The following is a 19,854-nucleotide window of genomic DNA, read 5'->3' as shown; positions in this document are numbered from 1 at the left end:
ATTTCCAGAATGAAATTCTCTTTTTCTTGAATTATTGTATTCTTTCTTTTAATAATATTTTTATTTTTTTTGGCTTTTTTTGAAATAGACTGGCTGTAAATTATCTAACTTCAGTGAATGGTAGTTAAACCTAACAGTTTCAAGTATATTTATTCACTTTGTTTGGTCAGCCATCATAGTACAAATATGTCCGCCCTAGCCTCTTCCGAGTGACACACACTTTTGAAATCCTCAAGTAGTGGTGGCACGGAAAACCAACCATGGAGGAGAATCAGCAGCCGCTGTTAGTTGGACTTGACACGCATTCTAGGCTTACTGACTCGTCATCCCGCGCAATTGAAGAGTTTCTAGAGCACCCGCCAGTGGCACTCCGATGGTGGCCTAGGCTGGTTGCTTGGGAGTCAAGACTCCTATGGATTTTATCTGGTTCATCCATCATTGTTTCCGTATTCAACTACATGCTCAGCTTTGTCACCCTTATGTTTTGTGGGCATTTGAGTGCGTTGGAGCTTGCCGGAGCCTCTATCGCTAGTGTTGGAATTCAGGGTCTTGCTTATGGGATTATGGTTTGTACCCCAACTAGTGTGCCTATAATAAAAAATGTGAACCATTACTTACGCTCCAAAATAGTTATCATGCATTCCTTTTCGTTTTTTCACCTAAGGGTTCATGATAACTATTTTGAATTGTCACTCCTCCCTAAATTATTCATGTACGCAATGTCATCTTTATGTTTTCTTCCATTTTTCTATTTTGTTGGTTGACCTAATACTTTTTTGTTCTTGTTTCTTATTCTCGGTTCGGATTCAAAGTTGGGAATGGCAAGTGCTGTGCAAACTGTGTGTGGGCAAGCTTATGGAGCCAAACAATTGCCAGCAATGGGAATCATATGCCAAAGAGCAATCATCTTGCACTTGGGAGCAGCAATCCTCCTCTCATTTGTGTATTGGTGGTCAGGTCCTATCCTCGTAGCGATCGGCCAATCAGAAGAAATAGCCGAGCAAGGCCAAATCTTTGCAAGAGGAATTATTCCTCAGCTTTTTGCATTTGCCATAAACTGCCCCCAGCAGAGGTTCCTTCAAGCTCAAAACATAGTCAACCCCTTGGCTTACATGTCTGTTGGAGTTTTCATCCTTCACATTCTTCTCAATTGGGTGGTGGTTTTTGTTGTGGATTATGGCCTAATTGGGGCTGCTCTTACACTGAGCTTCTCTTGGTGGCTTCTTGTCATTATATACGGGCTTTACATTCTTCTGAGTCCCAAGTGCAAAGAGACTTGGACTGGCTTTTCTTGGAAAGCCTTCAAAGGAATGTGGCCTTATTTTAAGTTGACTGTTGCCTCTGCTACCATGCTCTGGTAGGTGAAAAATAATTCATAATTGCAAAAGCGACCACTTTGGCTTTCTTAGACCACGTTAGTCAAGATCCTTACTTACGTCGAAGCTTATGTGTCAATTACTCAGCAAATAAGGCGGTTTGCTAATGTGGTTTAAAAAAAATGTAGTGTCTATATCATTACTCGTGTGTAAATTTTAACCAAAGCTATTTAGACACACAAGGTTAATTACTTTGCTAACACACTCTCTAACATAGGTTGGTCCTTGATATAACAGTACGGCCTACCTCTACTAGAGAGTGTCTAAAATAGCATTACCAAAAAATTAAACCCTTAGTCCCCTATCTTGTCTAAGACTATCACATGCTAATATCTTTTTCCTTTTGTGAATGAATGTAGTTTGGAGATATGGTACAACCAAGGGCTAACACTAATATCAGGGCTCCTCCCCAATCCTACAATCTCCCTAGACTCCATTTCTATTTGGTAAGTATGGATTTGTTAATGCATTTAATCTTTTCATTACCAGTTTACTCCATGAGTTATTTAACCATGATTGCTATTATTATATCCAACTTTTACATGTCCTTATGTGATGAACAATTCCAGCATGAACTACTGGAACTTCAGTCTGCAATTTATGTTAGGCCTAAGCGCAGCGGCCAGGTTTGTGACAAAAAAAAAAAAAAAGCTTATAAGAAATCAAATTATTCCTTTACATGTTCTATTATTGGAAGTGATCTAATCGTAATAAGATGACTTGGCTTATGCAGTGTCCGAGTCAGTAATGAATTAGGGGCTGGTAATCCAAGGGTGGCAAAATTTTCAGTGTTTGTAGTGAACGGAACGAGCATCCTGATTAGTATAATCTTCAGTGCGATAATATTAATATTCCGAGTTGGACTTAGCAAGCTATTTACAAGTGATGCTGATGTTGTTGAGGCGGTGTTGGATTTAACTCCATTGCTAGTTGTTTCCGTTTTCTTGAATGGGATTCAACCCATACTTTCAGGTATTGATATACGATAGAAGCTGCAGTGCAGACGAGCAAACCAGGTCTTCATACAAATATTTACAACCATTTCTAATTTCAAATGCGTGGAATTTCAGGGGTGGCAATTGGTAGTGGATGGCAAGATGTCGTGGCTTACGTCAATCTCGTTTGTTACTATATAATTGGTTTTCCAGTTGGATGTCTTCTTGGCTTCAAAGCAAGTATGGGAGTCGCGGTAAGTTCACTCGCTCCCACTCTCATTCCGTACAGTTGTTTCTTTGTGAGGAATACTGATAGAAAGTGATGCGTTTTGGCCTTTTTTCAGGGGATTTGGTGGGGGATGCTTATCGGGGTTTTTTTACAAACAGTAGTTCTAATTGTTCTCACCGCTAGAACAAATTGGGATGCCGAGGTGAAATAACTTTGATGAAAGTAACTCGTGAACTTATATAGTAGGCATGAACCACGTTTGGCCACGTTACCAATGGATTTTATCATGGTTTTCTGTAGGTTCTAAAGGCTGCTGATCGCTTGGACAAGTCTGCAAATGAAGGAAACTCAGACTTGGTCTCCGCATAAGCCCAAGGCCATGAAAGTGTTCAAACTTCATTTAAGCAGGTTTTCGTTTAGTGAATCGGAATGCAATTCTAAAGGGAAAACGTTGTAGTGAAACAGTAACCATGTCAATTACTGTCTAGCCTTTCGACACTGTGATTTGTGAAGGCAACAGCTAGAGATGGGAAGTGGGATGTTGCTTGTGCATCAACAGGATTTTGTATGCAATGGTGTACCGGTCTTCATTTGATGTCCAACCACAATTTTTCTACTTCAAATACTTTGTTGTATATGTTCTTACAGTTGTAATTTGTTACCTCATCTGTAATGTTTTTTAGCTTTTCTTGGTTATATACATAAAAATAAATCCTTAATTTTGAATTTGTTTCCTCGAGTTTGATTTGATTTTAAAACTACAATTTTATCCAGACTCACCTAAATGATCAAGGTCTTTCAAGTATCCTCAACCTACATGAGAAGGTCGTTTACGAGATTTTCAAAATTTATGAAAGAGCTTCTCCTTAAGATAGTTTTTCAAAAAAAAAAAGTAGGACAATTTATTAATATTAGAAAACAATAACTTAAATCAAAACAAAGTTTAGGATTCACTGATTCTAAGTTTACAAATGCTATTAAATAATAAGCAAAAGAACTACAAGCATAAATAATCAAAAGCAGTTTAATCTTAAACAACTAAAAAGGAAAAAAAAAAAAACTTCAAAGCTCTAATTTTAAAGTTGCACTTGAAATTGAAAGAAAAAAAAAATCATTTTAGGGTGTTGTTATTGCTACTCCAAATATCTTATTGTGTACTCCAAATTTTTATATTTAGAAAGAAAACAAAATTTACACTTATAAAAACTGCATGATGAGATTTAGGATGCAAATAAAAATAATTTTTTTAATATATTTAGGATCATGGGCGATCGCACTTTTCACTCCTCGTAAAACTGCCTCTGCTTCCTGATGTAATCAAACAACAAAAAGCATTGTTTTTAGCATATTCATCGACAAAATTTAGAAGTCCTAGCAGAGGATGACGAAATTTGGTGTCAACTTCGACTTTTTGTTAGGGAAATATTGATTTCTGGATACCATGCATTTTACTTTTCATGCACACTCCTGACCTTCAAATCAATTGAAACAAATAAAATTAGGGGGTATAAAAGGAGAATTAGGGTGTGCATAAATAGCATAAGGCATTAATGAATACCCATTACAGGATAGTATGTCTTTTCATAATTAATTTCAGGTCTTTGTAAAAAACCTTGTGCAACGAGTCGTGCTTTATATCTTGCTATCTCGTTGTTCTCATTGCATTTCCTTGTGAATACCCATTTGTAACCCACGGGATTTACACTAGGCGAGGTTTAGACTACTGATCCAAAAACATTTCGCCTTTTCAAGGAATTTAATTCTGCCTGAATTGTATCTTTCCACTTAGGCCAATCTTGTCTCTGTTTGCATTCATCAACAGAGTGGGGCTCAAGATCATCACTTGATATGATTTCATTGGCTACTGCGAATACGAACATGTCGTCGATGATTATTTCATTATGATCCCACAATTCATTAGTACAAGCATAATTTATGGAGATTTCTTTGCTTTCATGTACCTCTATGTCTTCAAGTACATGTGTCTCATCAATGACATTTTCTTTTTCTGAAAATACAGAATCATAAATTGTGGACGTGTCATTCATTTTTTCTTCTTGAATGATTTCATTTGGATTCAGTTATGCCCTCGACTTTCTCTTTCGAGGGGCGGAATCTTTTGAACCTGGGGGTCTACCACGCTTCAAGCGTGCACCAGATGAATCATTCGCTGGCACTTTATTTTTTCCAACAGGCTTGCAAGTATATTTGCAGCTGGTACATGTGATTTTGTCACTTTCATAGCATCATTAAATGCATCTAGCATTTGATTAGCAATACTTTGAAGATGAATGATCTTTTTCACTTCATTTTCACATTGAGTGCTATGTGGATCAAAATGAGATAAGGTGGGAACAACCTATGTCAGCTCTTTCCGTTTTTCTAGAACGGTCTTTTCTCCCCCCTAACGACGGAAAGACTATCTCATCAAAGTGACAATCAGCCAAAACGAGTTGTAAACATATCACCTGTCAAGGGTTCCAAATATCAAATGATAGATGGTGAATCAAAACCCACGTAAATTCCCAGTCTGCGTTGAGATCCCATTTTAGTTCGTTGTGGTGATGCAATAGGTACATAAACAGCACAACCAAAAACTCGTAAATGTGAAATTTTTGGCTGATGCCTAAACACAGTTGTACTGAGGAGTATTGATGGTTGGCTATAGGTTTCAATCGAATCAATGATGCAGCATGTAAGATGGCATACCCCCATGCAGAAACTGGCAATTTTGTTTTCATGAGTAAAGTGCGAGCTATTAACTGAAGCCGCTTGAACAATGCTTCTGCTAAACCATTTTGAATATGAACATGAGGAACAGGGTGTTCAACATCAATGCCCAATGTCATGCATTAATCATCAAAGGTTTGACACGCAAATTCACCAACGTTATTAAGTCAGATTGACTTAATGGGGTAATCTAGGAACTGTGCTCGTAACTTAATTTTCTGAGCAAGAAGTCTCGCAAAAGCTACATTCCAAGTAGATAAGAGACAAACATGTGACTATTGGGTAGATGCATCAACCAAAACCATAAAATATCGGAATGGTCCACAAGATGATTGAATGGGCCCATAAATATCCCCTTGAATTCTTAGCAAAAATGATGGGGATTCAGCATTAACATTTAGTTAATTATCAACTTCCCTTGAGAACAAGCCTTGCAAGGGTTTTCATTTGAGATAGCAATGTGTCTGCTCAATAATGGATGTCCATTAAAGTTAATAATGATCCTACGCATCATGGTAGATCCTGGGTGACCCAGATGGTCATGCCAAAACATGTAAACTTTTGAATCAATGGACTTTTGATTCATGACAGTATGTGATTCAACTATCTTTATGTATGTATGATATGATACAATTCACTTGACAAACCACACAACGTCTCCAATATACGTTTCTGGGTATCATTGAAGGTAATGTATAGATACTCCACATTTTATGCACTTTTCGTTTCAATGTGGTATCCATTTAAACGTATGTTTTTAAAACTTAACAAATTTCGAGTAGATCGAATAACGTACAATGCATTCTGTATGAACAATATTGTTCTATTTGGTAACATAATCTGGGCTTTCCCTGAGCCTTCAATCACATCTGATTGCCCTGATATTGTTGTTACCCTTACTTTTGTAAGCATCAATCTTGAGAAATACTTTCGATCTCAAAGTATTGTATGCGTGGTTACGCTGTTTGCAAGACAAATATCTCCGCTATTTCTCATGTTCTGAGAATGACCATAGTTTTTATCCATGCTCTCTGAGTAAGGTAATCACAGTTAAAAGCAAGTTATAATAGGAAATTTAAACACCACTTTTATTGAATTTGAAATGCTGGTTTTGAACTACAAGTTCATTACATCAAACATAAATGATTCAGTCGGACTGGTATACTTCATTCCCCTTTTCCATAATAAAATCTAAGACATCTAAGTGGGTTGTGTTCAATTGCCCTAATAAGTCACAAATTGGATTAGGTATATCCATTAGTTTAGCCTGGTCAAGAAAATTGGTCTCGACACCCTTATCCTTGATGGAGGCTTGATAAAGATCCACCAGATGTTTTGGGGTACAACAAGTATGCGCCCAGTGCCCATTGCCACCACATTTATGGCAGGCTCCTTCAGAGTTTCTGGGAGCATTGTTCATATAAGCTCTACCTTTGTGGCGATTTACATTTTTGAAGTTTGGGCCTGAATTATGCCTTGGAACCTAGTTGTGAAACTGGACACCATGATTCTTGCCTTTCCCGTTCAACCATCCTCACCTATGGCCACATCCTCGTTTATGATTATTGCCATCAGAGTATATGGTGTTCATTTCGAGGGAAGCATCATTCACTTCTGGGAATGGTGTAGATCCAGTAGGTTGGGAATGTTGATTTTTCAGCGTGAGCTCATTGTTTTGTTTAGCAACTAGGAGCACAGAGATCAGCTGGTTATATTCAATGAAACCTCACGCTCTATACTGTTGCTGCAAGAGCACGTTGGAAGCATGAAAGGTGCTGAAAGTTTTTTCTAGCATATCTTTCTCAGTGATGGTTTCCCCACAGAGTTTCATCTGGGAACTAATTCTGAATGTCACAGAATTGTACTCATCCACTGACTTGAAATCCTGGATCTTTAGGTGAGTCTACTTATAATGAGCTCTTGGAAGAATCACTGTTTTCTGATGATCGTATCTGTTTCTTAATTCCTTCCAGAGAGCTAACGGATCTTCAATCATTAGGTACTCGCTTTTTAGTCCTCCATCAAGGTGACGATAGATAAAGATCATGACCTTCGCCCGATCTTGAGAAGATGCACTGTTCTCCTCCTTGATTGCTTCTGCAAGATTCCCTGCCTCCAGATGGATCTTGACATCCACTACCCAGGTAAGGTAGTTTTTCCCAGTAATGTCCAGGGCAACAAAATCAAGTTTTACCAAGTTTGCCATTTTCTTTCTGAAAGAAAACTGAGATGTGTAAGAACTTGCAATAATATGTAATCTGGGGATGTAGTGTTAGAACTTATGGTTCTTACAAATTCTTCATTTTGATCTTCAGGCCAAAATGATAAGCACTCGAAACTTATGGCTCGAGATTTACATGATGAATGAGGAGAGCGATTGTATCGTATCATTCTCATAACATAAGATGGGCGATTATTCCACACCACTCTAGTAGGAGGAAAATTTAAATACGCAGAGCAGGGTGGACAATTATACCGCTCCACCTAAAATTGCAATAAAATTAAACAACATGCAAATTTAAATATGCAAGGTAGGGTGGGCGATTATACCGCTCCACCTAAAATTTGCAGTAAAATTAGATCTGCAATCCAAAATAGGCGATGATACCGTACCACCTTGGATTGCAGTAAGATTAAATTTGCAGTTCAAGATGGGCGATTATACCGCACTATCTTGGATTGCAGTAAAATTAACATAAATAAACTCTGGGTTAGTAATCAAGATCTGCACCAAACAAGAAATAAAAGATATATGTAACTATTAGGTTGAGAACTAAAAATAGGCATGGTGCAAACAGTTCTTCGCGAGAGTATATCCAACAGTTGAGGCAAAGGAAGAAGATGAACATTAAAATCCTTAGAGGAAACACTTTTTTTTTTCTTTCGGCGAAAAGGAATGATTTATTTCGGCGAAGAGAAACGAGAAATGGTTATATTTAGAGAGTTGTGCTGATAACGTGTTATAAATAGGTAAAAGTTAGAGAGATAACATTTATTAGTGACATGAGAGATGCAGGTGTAATATATCACAATGTAACTATAACACAAGGGGATGACAAATAAAAGAGGGAGAGATAGATAATGATGTTATTGATCTTTCTTGTTCTTTCTGTGTATCTTGACAGTAGTCAGAGCGCTCTATTTATAGAGCAACTCCAGACAAACATTTTGAAATTTACAGTACACATCTTTGAAAGTACGATCCTCCTTTATCTCCCAAGTCAATATCATTTTGTATGGGCATTGAAAATCTGTGTGGGCATTCATAACATTGCCAATGTTTTCAAAAAAAATATTATTTGAGAAAAGAAGAGAAAAATCAACATAACCATTCTATTTCCATGTGAATTTCCTCGTGTTAATGTGACTTGTTGAAAATTTGGCTTCAGATGGATTGGAGAGAAAGGAACATGTATGATATTCTAGAATGCTGGAGAATTTTCACAACACAAATTTCGTTATACCAAGAATTGTTCCTTCAATCTTGTACGGCCTTCAATGAAATCAGTAGGAAAGTGCAAAGAATTATATATCCGAGCCCGACCTTCAATGTTTCTTCTTTGACTTTGATCTTTCTGCGTAACGCGTAAAATAATATATTATTAGTCGAACTCCTCCTTATAAAGCAGGGATGGGGAACTCAGATTTTTTCCGTAACGTTCAAGGGCAGAGAGAGAGAGAGAGATGAAAATGGTGGTACAAATTTTTCAGATGGTTTTACTTTTGTGGCAAATGAGTAGTGCATTGGCACAATCACCGCTTCTGGCAAAGTCTGGTTGCCAACCAGAGTGTGGGGGTGTTACAATTCTATACCTTTTTGGAATTAGACTTAACTGCTACCTTGATGAATGGTTTTCAATATCCTGCAGTGATACTTATAATCCTCCCAAGCCCTTCTTAAATAGCACCAAACTTGAAGTTCTGAATGTATCGATGAAACTAGGCACAGTTCGTGTCAATTATCCTGCAAAGTCAACATATGGTGATATGAGCAATGCCTATGAGATGAGATTGGAAGGAGGCCCTTTTGTTTTCTCCCAATCCAACAACAGATTCATTGTTGTCGAATGCAACAACTTGGCTCGGATGACAATGAACGGTTCGACCATTGATGAGTGCTTATCTTCATGCCGAAGTGGTTCAACTGCAGGTAGTAGTAGTAGTACCTGCAATAGGATTGACTGCTGCCGGACAACAGTCCCTTTGAATCTTCAGATGTTCAATACATCTATAGAGAGCGTGAAAACCAAGGAACGTATAGAGGGATGCAAGTATGCATTCTTAGTAGATCGACAATGGTTTGAGAATGAAGGACCAAGAAAAGCCTCAGACATACAAAACATGGACTACTTTCCTGTGGTGCTGGAGTGGGGGATAGATAGACGAACATATGACTCGCTTGCAACGAATAAATCAACAACTTTAAACAATTCAACTCGGTGTGGAAATACCACCTTTTTTAGTAACCAGAACTCCGTGGTTCGATGTTTTTGCAAAAAGGGATACATAGGAAATCCGTATCTTCCTAATGGATGCCAAGGTAAACCTCTCACAAATTCACTATCTTCTTTATTATTTTGTTTTTATTTTGAACTACAAATGCTTTGGCATTTCAAGAAATGGCCTCAAGTACAAGGCAAATATTTTCACTATTTATTTCTAATTCTTCTTTTATAATGTTCATTCTTTTGCCGTTTGCTAAATTTTTTTGGAAATACTTGTTTCTGTGGAAATTCTCTTGGGAGTTATGTAGCTTACATTTACGGTTCTCCTGAAAGGAAAAAATCTGCAGTGAAACTAATGGTTATAGGTACACCTCTGTCCCCTCAGTTGGTCTGGTGCAACTTTCAGTGGACTCAAATGCGAAAAAACTTGAACATTTCACTAAGTTTTCCAGAGAGATTAGCCAAAGATTTGGGTACTTTTTTGTAAAATGTATTGATTTGTCCATGTGTTGGTGCAAGCTTGGGGCTATTACTCCTTCTTGCTGTTGCATGGTGGTTATCAAAGGCAGTGAAGAAAAGAAATGAGACTAAATGCCGAGAGAAGTTCTTCAAACAAAATGGTGGCTTATTGATCAAAGAACAATTGAGCTCCGGTGAAGTCAATGTTGAGAAAATAAAAATATTTGATCCAAATGAGCTAGAGAAGGCCATAGATCATTTTAATGTGAACAGAATACTTGGTCAGGGAGGCAAAAGTACTGTTTACAAAGGAATGTTGACAGATGGAAGACTTGTTACAGTGAAAAAGTCGAAGGTGATTGATGAAGGGAAACCTAGGCCTTTCATTAACGAGATTGTCATTCTTTCACAACTTAACCACAAGAATGTGGTTAAGCTATTCGGGTGTTGTTTGGAGACAAAGATTCCTCTACTGGTGTATGAATATGTTCCCAATGGTACCTTTTTCGAGTATATCCACGAAGATAATGAAGAGTTTCCTCTTCCATGGGATATGCGCTTGAGAATTGCCATTGAGGTCACTGGAGCTCTTTTTTACTTACACTCATCAGCTTCCATTCCCATTTATCATCGTGATATTAAATCCACAAACATACTTTTAGATGACAAGTACAGAGCAAAAGTAGCTGACTTTGGAACTTCAAGATCAATTTTCATCGGTCAAACTCATGTAATAACACTAGTTCAAGGCACTTTTGGATACTTGGATCCAGAGTACTTCCAGTCAAGCCAATTCACTAAAAAAAACGATGTTTATAGCTACGGAGTAGTCCTCGTTGAGCTCTTAATGAGTCAAAAACCAATTTCATTCACAAGATCGGAAGAAGGCAGAAGTCTAGCCACATACTTCATTCTTACAATGGAAGAGAAACGTCTGTTTGATATCGTTCATGTTCGGATTATGAAGAAGGGAAGTAAAGACTACATTGAGGCAGTTGCTTGCCTTGCAAGAAGATGCTTGGACTTGAATGGAAAGAGACATCCCACGATGAAGGAAGTTGCAATGGAGCTGGAAGGGATTAAAAAATCAGTTAAAGGTTCTAATGTGCAGCCAAATCATGAAGAAGTTGAATCTGTTCCAAATGAAGTGACTGGTCCTTAGGATGATTTCTCTACATCAACAAGTTCAGTTGTGAACAGTAGTACTGCTTCATCAACTAATCAGCTTCCGCTATTGTCGTCCAAATTACGATGACCATGGACCGGTCTTAGGCTGCGTTTTGTACAGCTTTTGGGAGCAGATTCTGAATTGCATCCAAAGCTTCTGTGTCCCAAAAGTGTCTACTTCGTCCTAAAGCTAAAGAACCACCATCTATTTTGAGCACACTGGTCCAACCTAGCTTTTAGAATATTTAAAAAGAAAAATGATTTTCACACACATTTTTTTAGCAACTCACGCACCTCTGTTTAATTGTATCTATTAATTATGTTTCTTTTTGCATTTTTTAAATTTTTTTTTTTTTGTATTTTTTAAACTTTAAGATGTTTAATTTGTACTTGTTTTTAACTTTTTTTGTATATACTTTTGTATTTTTCTGTGGCTGTTCTGTCTATTTTGTACCTGTTTTTGTTAAACAAATTCTTTGATTGATCAGAATGATCTCCTCTGATAAATTAGCTTATCTTATAAGTTTATATGTCCCTTAGGCATATGTTTTTCATTTTTATTTTTTTCCAGCAGAGTAGTTACAAATGGAATAGAAAGGAACATAGAGATCCTTCCAAAAACTAGTTGGATTTGTAAGACCCATTCAATTTAGTAATGGTTCCTAAGACTCTATATTAATTTTTATTATATTCAAGGAGATTTTCTACAATAATCCCACAGTTATAATAAAAACATATGACGGTGTGATTACTGTATTTAAAAATTTCTTCTAAGTGGTCATGTGTAAATAAATTATTTTTAAAATTTTTTAACTTGGTTAAATTGTGACGAGCATTTAGTTTGAGATACTATTAATTAGGCCTAATAAACAGATCGTGTCGTGTCATATTTACTATCTTAACGAATTCTTGACAAATCATGCTATTTTACTCGTTAAAATTAACAGCTAAATTAACTCAACCTGTTATGGTTGGTGGTTGGTAAAAGGATCTAGTACATACACTTCAGTAACAGAACTATTTTTGGTTGGTGGTTGTGTAAGAGGGCTACTAAACTAATTCTCCAAAATAGAAATTTAAATTTAGAAAAAACAAACTAAAGAAAGAAAAAAAGACCTGAAATGTTTGTTGGTGGTTGTGTAAGAGGGCTACTAAACTAATTCCCCAAAATAGAAATTTAAATTTAGAAAAAAACAAACTAGAGAAAGAAAAAAAGTCCTGAAATGTGGCCTACTAACGTAATGGCACTTGTCCTGACACACACTGATATCATCGGATGTGTCAATCAATTCAAGCTTGTATTTAATGGAATGTCGACCAAAAAAAAAGGTAGTTTAGTTGTAGCTACACTTCTCTTGCTAAGATAACACGTACAAACTAGTGGGTGCCTAACATTTTGAATGGTAGGTAACTATACCTTCTTTTTTTTTAATCCGAAAGTCAATTTTCATTAAGGTAAAAACTAGTACAAAATTAAAAAATGACCGGGTAAATAACTACCGAAAATATAAAAGGTCCAAGAAAATAAGAGTAACAACTCAGGATATAATGGAAGACCCATATAAGCTTAGGTCCCAAGGCAGTAGAAAACAAAAAGCAAAAAATTCTAATTTCCAACAACGAAGACCACATCGTCACCACCATCACATCCTTGGATAAAGCCAAACTCCGGATTGAGAAGGTGTCTACCAGATCTAAATCCACTTCACGAACTCCTGTAAATATATACAAACAAAGTATCATATGGGTAGAGGGTGAGACTAAAGGTATGTAAATACCCAACACTTGACCTCAATTGGGATCCTGCATAGGTATGCCGGGTGGGAAAGGGGAAGTGAAGGAGGATAGCGAATTTGGAATCCATTTTTTTATCAGAGGCCGCCTATCCGAGTACATGGTGGGATGGGAATGTAGTATCACAACTAAGGAGAAGGGAGGACATAAAGTTAAAAGACAGTTTCTCCTCTTTCCCTTCTTATTTTTCCTACATAATGTGACAATGTATAAATATATTCACCCTACTCCTTCCAGTTTCAGGTGAAACACTTACATTCTCTCTCACCCCACCTTTCAGATAAACATATTCTTTTAAACTTAATATTCTCTGACTATTGAATGTTAACGTATAATGCAAATTTATAATAAAATTTATTGCATATCGAGCGAGTGGGAGGATGAAATAGAACCTAATGATTATAGCTTCTGACATGGGCAACCATTCAGCTGGGCCAAATAGCATGACTAGCGCTCTCTATCTAGGTTATACCGCTAGCTCGACTTCGCCTGGAGAGTTCAAATCTCACACGTTTTCTAAGGTGTAGTTATGTCTGTTCGCATCCAAGCATGGTTATTTCGTATATAATATCAAAATAACTTCGTAAACTTGTTCTAGAAGTTGGAATGTCAATTCAAATTGAATAGACATATATTCTGTAAATAGATTGGATTCCGATCGGATCAGGATGAATTATCAGATTTGTATGGTATTTAAATCATCGATACAATTGTAGAAAGAAATATGTCAAATTTTAAAAACCAAATCATAGGAAATTGGCCAAAGACCACTTTAAGATTTAAAGGATATCTTTGAAAAATAACAAGAGGCGCCATCAACTGAAATGTGCCTCACTAACTTAATGACACTGGTCCTTTGAAAGAAAACCTAATGACAATGGTAGAGAATGACTCATATGGTGCAGGTGCAATTTATATAGCATGAGTTTGTCGTCACGGTAGCTTTTTGTGCTAATAAAATAAAAACATATGAAAGTGTTTATTCATATATCTTTATTTCATTAGCACAGAACATAACGTGATAATGAACTCGTGTCTTGTACGTCATTTTTTATACCAAGTACCTAACCAGCCACTAACAATTTTAGTTTATCTTTATATATAAAGCCAGCAGACCCCATTTGGGGTCACAACTTCACCAAAACATATTGGACAAAAATGCCCCCAACACAAAAAAAATTCAAACGCAGCAAAAAATAATGCATCAAATAATGTAGGCGTATTTTGGTAATTTTCTATCATAAAATATAATATAAATATAAGTAGGAAGAGATAAATGAATTAAAAAAAATGAAAGAATGAGTGAAAGTTGAGGTGCTTATGTGAAGGAGAAAGGAAAATATAATAAAAAAATAAGAAAAACCATCAATGTTGTGTTCAAAACATCTTAAAATATGTGTAGCGCCGGTGATAAAAAAAAAGAAAATAATGAAATAAAAAATATTGAAGCAATTCACACATATAAATATATTAAAAATATATAAGTCGCGCGTAATGCGCTGTAATTCAAAAAATGCATTTTGCACACGGTTGTTTATTAAATATTATTTCTCTATTTCAAACACTTAAGAGACATGTAGTGCCAGTTATAAAATAAAAAATAAAATAAATAAATAAATAAAGTTCTCGCATGCACATAATAATTTGACTCAATTAGTTGTCAAATGATCATTTTTTTCTTCTTGAACAAACGATGTTATCTACACTAAGGGGGAGAAAGTGGGCTTAACCTCACAATGGGCTATCAATAATGTGATTCAATCAGTTGTTTATTAAATAATTTTTTTTCTAATCTTAATGTAAATTCAATAGAATGGGGATAGAAATTGAAAGATCGCTTTTATTAATGTGGATTTAGCTGCTTTGATTGGTTTATGAGGGGTTTCTTCTAGCATAGTCTACTATTATTTATTTATTTCAAATATTTGACTTTCTTTTTTGACAAAAAAAATTATGGAAGCAATTCTCGCATATAAATACATTTAAAACGTGTAAGTAATGCATAACACGTTATAATTCAAAAAATATTTTCTGCACTCATGTGAGCGCGTGCATGAAGGTTAATACATATATAATTGAACACTGCCTTTGAATGTAGACATTTGACTTTATGTCAATTTCAAGAATATATAGGTAGTTGCAGCTAAACTTCCCCTGTACACCTAATATTTTGAATGGTAGTTAAATATAACGTAGTTTCTCCTCTTTCCCTCCTTGTTTTTCCACACGGTGTAACAGCGTATAAATACATCATGCACACTCCTTCCACGTAAAGCACATACACACTATCTCACACAGTTTCATAACCATCAAATTTTGTTGGCTCAGACTGCTGAGATAACCATGGGGACGGCAGAAGAGTACCAACCGCTACTTAACGGGCTCGACTCACATTCCCGGATTTCTGACCTTTCGTCCACTGCCGTTGAAGAGTTCCTGGAGCACAAGCCCGTTGCAGTTCGGTGGTGGCTTAGGCTGGTGGCATGGGAATCAAGGCTCTTATGGATTTTATCCGGCTCTTCTATCATCGTCTCCATATTCAACTACATGCTTAGCTTGACCACCCTCATGTTTTGTGGGCATTTGAGTGCCTTGGAGCTTGCTGGTGCCTCTATTGCCAGTGTTGGAATTCAGGGTCTTGCTTATGGTATTATGGTACGTACCCAAACTGCTAATGTACTCTGATACTTAACGACAACGGTTATTAGCACTCTAACATAATCATTCTGCACTCGTGCCAGATTCATTGAATGTCTATTTTAAAGTGCAAGTAGCAGTTTTCATTTAGTGTCTGTTTTTTTCGCTGCTTCAGTTAGCATCAAGCGCTCACATTATACATGTAAAAAAACACAAAATGTTCAGTTTGGAGTATCTGAATCTAAACCGAGAGTGCCAAACTTGTTACGCTAAAAAGCCACGTAGCCCAATTTTCTCTCCATATTTTTCTTGTATGGTTGGACTAACACTTTTGTGTTCTTAATTCTTGGTTTGGAATCAAAGTTGGGAATGGCAAGTGCTGTGCAAACAGTGTGTGGGCAAGCATATGGAGCCAAACAATATCCAGCAATGGGAATCATATGCCAAAGAGCAATCATCCTGCACTTGGGAGCAGCAGTGCTCCTAACATTTTTGTACTGGTGGTCAGGTCCAATCCTCTTAGCCATTGGCCGAAAAGAGGAAATAGCAGCGCAGGAACAAGTATTTGCCAGAGGAATAGTCCCACAGCTCTATGCATTTGCCATAAACTGCCCTCAGCAGAGGTTTCTCCAAGCACAAAACATTGTCATCTCTCTGGCCTATATGTCGGTGGGGGTTTTCCTCGTCCACATTCTGCTCAGTTGGGTGGTGGTTTATGTGGAGATTATGGGCTGACGGGGGCGGCTCTCACTCTGAGTTTCTCATGCTGGCTTCTTGTCATCGTATATGGGATTTACATTCTTGTCAGCCCCAAGTGTAAGGAGACTTGGACTGGCTTCTCTGGGAAGGCCTTTAGGGGCATCTGGCCTTACTTTAAGTTGACCCTTGCATCCGCTATCATGCTCTGGTAAGTGTAAGATTTGTAGGAAATACACGCAGATACAACCGGTTGCAAAGTTTTAGTCACAATAGAACGGAGAGCGACAACTTATTGTCTTTTTAGCGTCCCCAAGTTCTTTTGATTAAAAATTTGTTTCCGGTTTTATTTGTATGTATTACTCTTTTCCCCTTTTTTGTACTTTACGTCTCACTTATAAAACTCATTTTTACGTACAAATAACCGTTGGGTTTTGTCATGCATTGATGTAGTTTGGAGATTTGGTACAGCCAAGGGCTGGTGCTGATATCAGGACTCCATTTCTATTTGGTAAGCCTTTTGCTAAATCAATTTATTTCAGAATGATATTTTATGCTCCGAAGCACCATAATTTTTTTTTCTTTCTATTTGATCTTTTATTGGTCAATTTTGATCAGGTTTTTTAACAGACATTTTAATCTAATTTTACATTTTTTTATGTGATGCAATTCCAGCATGAACTACTTGAACTGGGACGTGCAATTTGTGTTAGGGCTAACCGCGGCAGCCAGTGTTCGAGTCAGTAATGAACTCGGTGCTGGCCACGCGAAGGTGGCCAAGTTTTCGGTGTTTGTAGTGAACGGGACGAGCATACTGATTAGCATAATCTTCACTGCGATTATATTGATATTCCGAGTCGCACTAGGCAAGCTTTTTACAAGCGACAACTAGGTTATAACTGCAGTATCGAATTTAACCCCATTGCTGGCCATCTCTGTTTTCTTGAATGGCATTCAACCTATACTCTCAGGTATTCATACATGATATGTAGATGCAGTAGATGAACAACTTATAAGCAAAGTATTTAGCCGCCATTTATAATTTAGCTTGTGTGGAATTTCAGGGGTGGCGATCGGAAGTGGATGGCAAGCTGTTGTGGTGTATGTTAACCTGACATGTTACTACATTATCGGTCTTCCAATCGGATGTGTTCTAGGCTTCAAAACCAGCATCGGAGTAGTAGTAAGTTGAATATCTCCTAACACTTGCTAGTAAAGTGATTGATTTTCTTTGTGAGTGATGAAAAATGATGAAATTTTTTGTATATTTCAGGGTATTTGGTGGGGTTTGGTCATTGGAGTTTTTCTACAAACAGTAACTCTAATTGTTCTCACTGCCAGAACAAACTGGACTGCTGAGGTAATTTAAATTTCAAAATCTAATCTTAATTGCAAATATGAAGTGCATTTGACTAAGTTCTCACCAATGGCCATGCTTTTGTAGGTTGAAAAAGCAGCTGAACGATTGAAGAGATCTGCAAGTGCGGAAAGATTAGACTTGGTGACCGATATATGAGGTGACCATGAAGGTTTCCGAACTTCATTTCACCTGCGCTTCATGTAGGAAATCCTTTGTTTTGATATCGCATGGTTGACCAGAATTAGCCTTGATGTTTGTTTTGTTTCTTCCCCTGCACACAGCTGATCAGACTGAAAGCAAAAGTCACTGTTTGATAGAATGAGCAGTAAAAATTTCTACGAGACATTTTAGTGTAGAAGCTGCAAAACTCGAATCACAAAATTGTGCTTGTGGTTACACACAAGTGCGAATTCCGAAAAAAAATGCACATTAACTAGGCTGCTGCAACATCAAACGGTTAGATTTTGTTCTCCCTCCATCTCATCTAAAAGAGCAAGACGATCAAGGGTGGCCGGAATACTGATCCAATATAGTTCACAAGCAGAAAAATATACTCACTTAAGCTGGTGTGAAGTAATTCCACTCCCACAAAGTAACTCTTAACTTATATTCTTGGCTTAACCGTCAAGCCACTATACCACAAAATAGAATATCGCAACTTTACAAATCTGCAACTGCAAGTAAGTCCTCGAGGTTTTTCTCGTTATCAGAGTGTAAATAAATCAGTTCATGTTTTCGCTCATCATTTGATGAAGTGACTTGTGAAGAACACTCTAATTCATCATCATACTTTTCATCATCCTCTTCGTCATACTCATCGTCACTATCATTCTCATCAACAGGCACCAAAGACTTACTAGTTCCTTGTTCATTGCTAACTCTGATCCAAATTTCCTAGAAGCTGGTTAGCCACCTTCTGTTCCTCTGCTGTTTTTGCCAGAGAAAAGGGTATTTTTTTGCTTTCTGATCAGGCGGAAGCCTACAGGATTCCATTTCCTGGTACCAAACAACAGCACTGCCGAAATCTCTGTTCTTTCCATACGCATCCATGATTGTCGTCAAGACTGCTTGATTTGGTTAATACCAGATGCCAGCATTTCCTCATATTTCTCCATCATCTTCTCAATATTATTTGTCGTAGAATACCCTTTGATTAAGGTCCCATAAGTGACGACATTGGGTTTAAATGCATCTTGTATTATTCTTATGAAGAATTTCTCAGCACCCTCCATGTCAGATGCATTCACATATGCTGATAGCATCGTCATATAAGAGCAAAGATAAGGGTTAAGCCTGAATAAAAAACAAAGAAAAACAAAGGGGTCACTATCGAGATCAGAGAGTAAATTTTTAGGGATAGGGCTACTTCTACCCTCCAACGAAGGCATATCTTTAATTATCTGTAAATGGACCACTGTTTTTGACATACGATACTTGACATTATGCCACCTAATAATTCATGCTCTATCAGACAGTGGAACCATAAATTGCATACAAGACCTAGGTATTTCGCTCGACAAACACATGTCAAGGTCATTGGTGACGGGAGAGAAGTGAGAGGAACGACCTGATGGATGTCGATCGAATCCAATCCAACATTGACTGGTTTGTAGAATTCTGCTCGTGATAGAGCTAGACAAGAAAGGAAGACGACATAAATGTTTTACAGAGTTGAAACTTTTTCTTATCCAGTTTTGTTTATTAGGCCTATCCCATAAAGTGCACATGGTGCTCAGTATTCATTTACTGCCACTAGTTAGCACAATAATCCTTTTGGAAAAAGAAAAAAAAAAAAAGAAAAACAATGTAAAATGATATGCATGAGAAAGAGGAAAATACAGGATTTTTACGTCTCCTTGATCAATAATCTTTGCCAATTTTAGTAATTTTCATTTGTGATTGGCAACCATGTAAAATCATTGTTAAACCTCGGTGATAACAAAACGCATATTCTCATTTAGGCAAGCTAGCATTTTTTTTTTTTTTTTTTTTTCAAAATTGACCAGGAAATTATTGCTGCAAGACC

General features: G+C 37.0%; 1 protein-coding gene and 2 pseudogenes across 2 annotated transcripts; all 3 read left to right on the top strand.

Moving 5' to 3' along the window:
- LOC103965528 (protein DETOXIFICATION 41-like) lies at nt 1-3,266 on the top strand. Of its 2 annotated transcripts, XM_009378602.2 has the most exons (8): nt 2-566; nt 813-1,357; nt 1,736-1,822; nt 1,946-2,002; nt 2,110-2,348; nt 2,447-2,565; nt 2,656-2,742; nt 2,841-3,266. In XM_009378602.2, the coding sequence occupies exons 1-8, from the start codon at nt 261-263 to the stop codon at nt 2,907-2,909; spliced, it is 1,509 nt and encodes a 502-aa protein (XP_009376877.2). In that variant the 5' UTR covers nt 2-260; the 3' UTR covers nt 2,910-3,266. The 2 variants fall into 2 exon arrangements, with proteins under 2 accessions (XP_048432864.1, XP_009376877.2); XM_048576907.1 differs by lacking the exon at nt 1,946-2,002 and having other exon boundaries at nt 1-566.
- A 5,736-nt stretch (nt 3,267-9,002) lies between these two features.
- LOC103966671 lies at nt 9,003-11,429 on the top strand (annotated as a pseudogene).
- A 3,826-nt stretch (nt 11,430-15,255) lies between these two features.
- Nucleotides 15,256-18,173, top strand: LOC103965558 (annotated as a pseudogene).
- The last annotated feature ends 1,681 nt before the right edge of the window (nt 18,174-19,854 follow it).

Source organism: the organism of the source record quoted next, unplaced genomic scaffold, assembly GCF_019419815.1.
Source record: "Pyrus x bretschneideri cultivar Hongxiangsu unplaced genomic scaffold, Pyrus_bretschneideri_v1 Contig93, whole genome shotgun sequence".
NCBI lineage: Eukaryota > Viridiplantae > Streptophyta > Magnoliopsida > Rosales > Rosaceae > Pyrus > Pyrus x bretschneideri.
The sequence above is the reverse complement of the archived record's forward strand: the minus strand, read 5'-3'. Positions and strand labels throughout refer to the sequence as shown.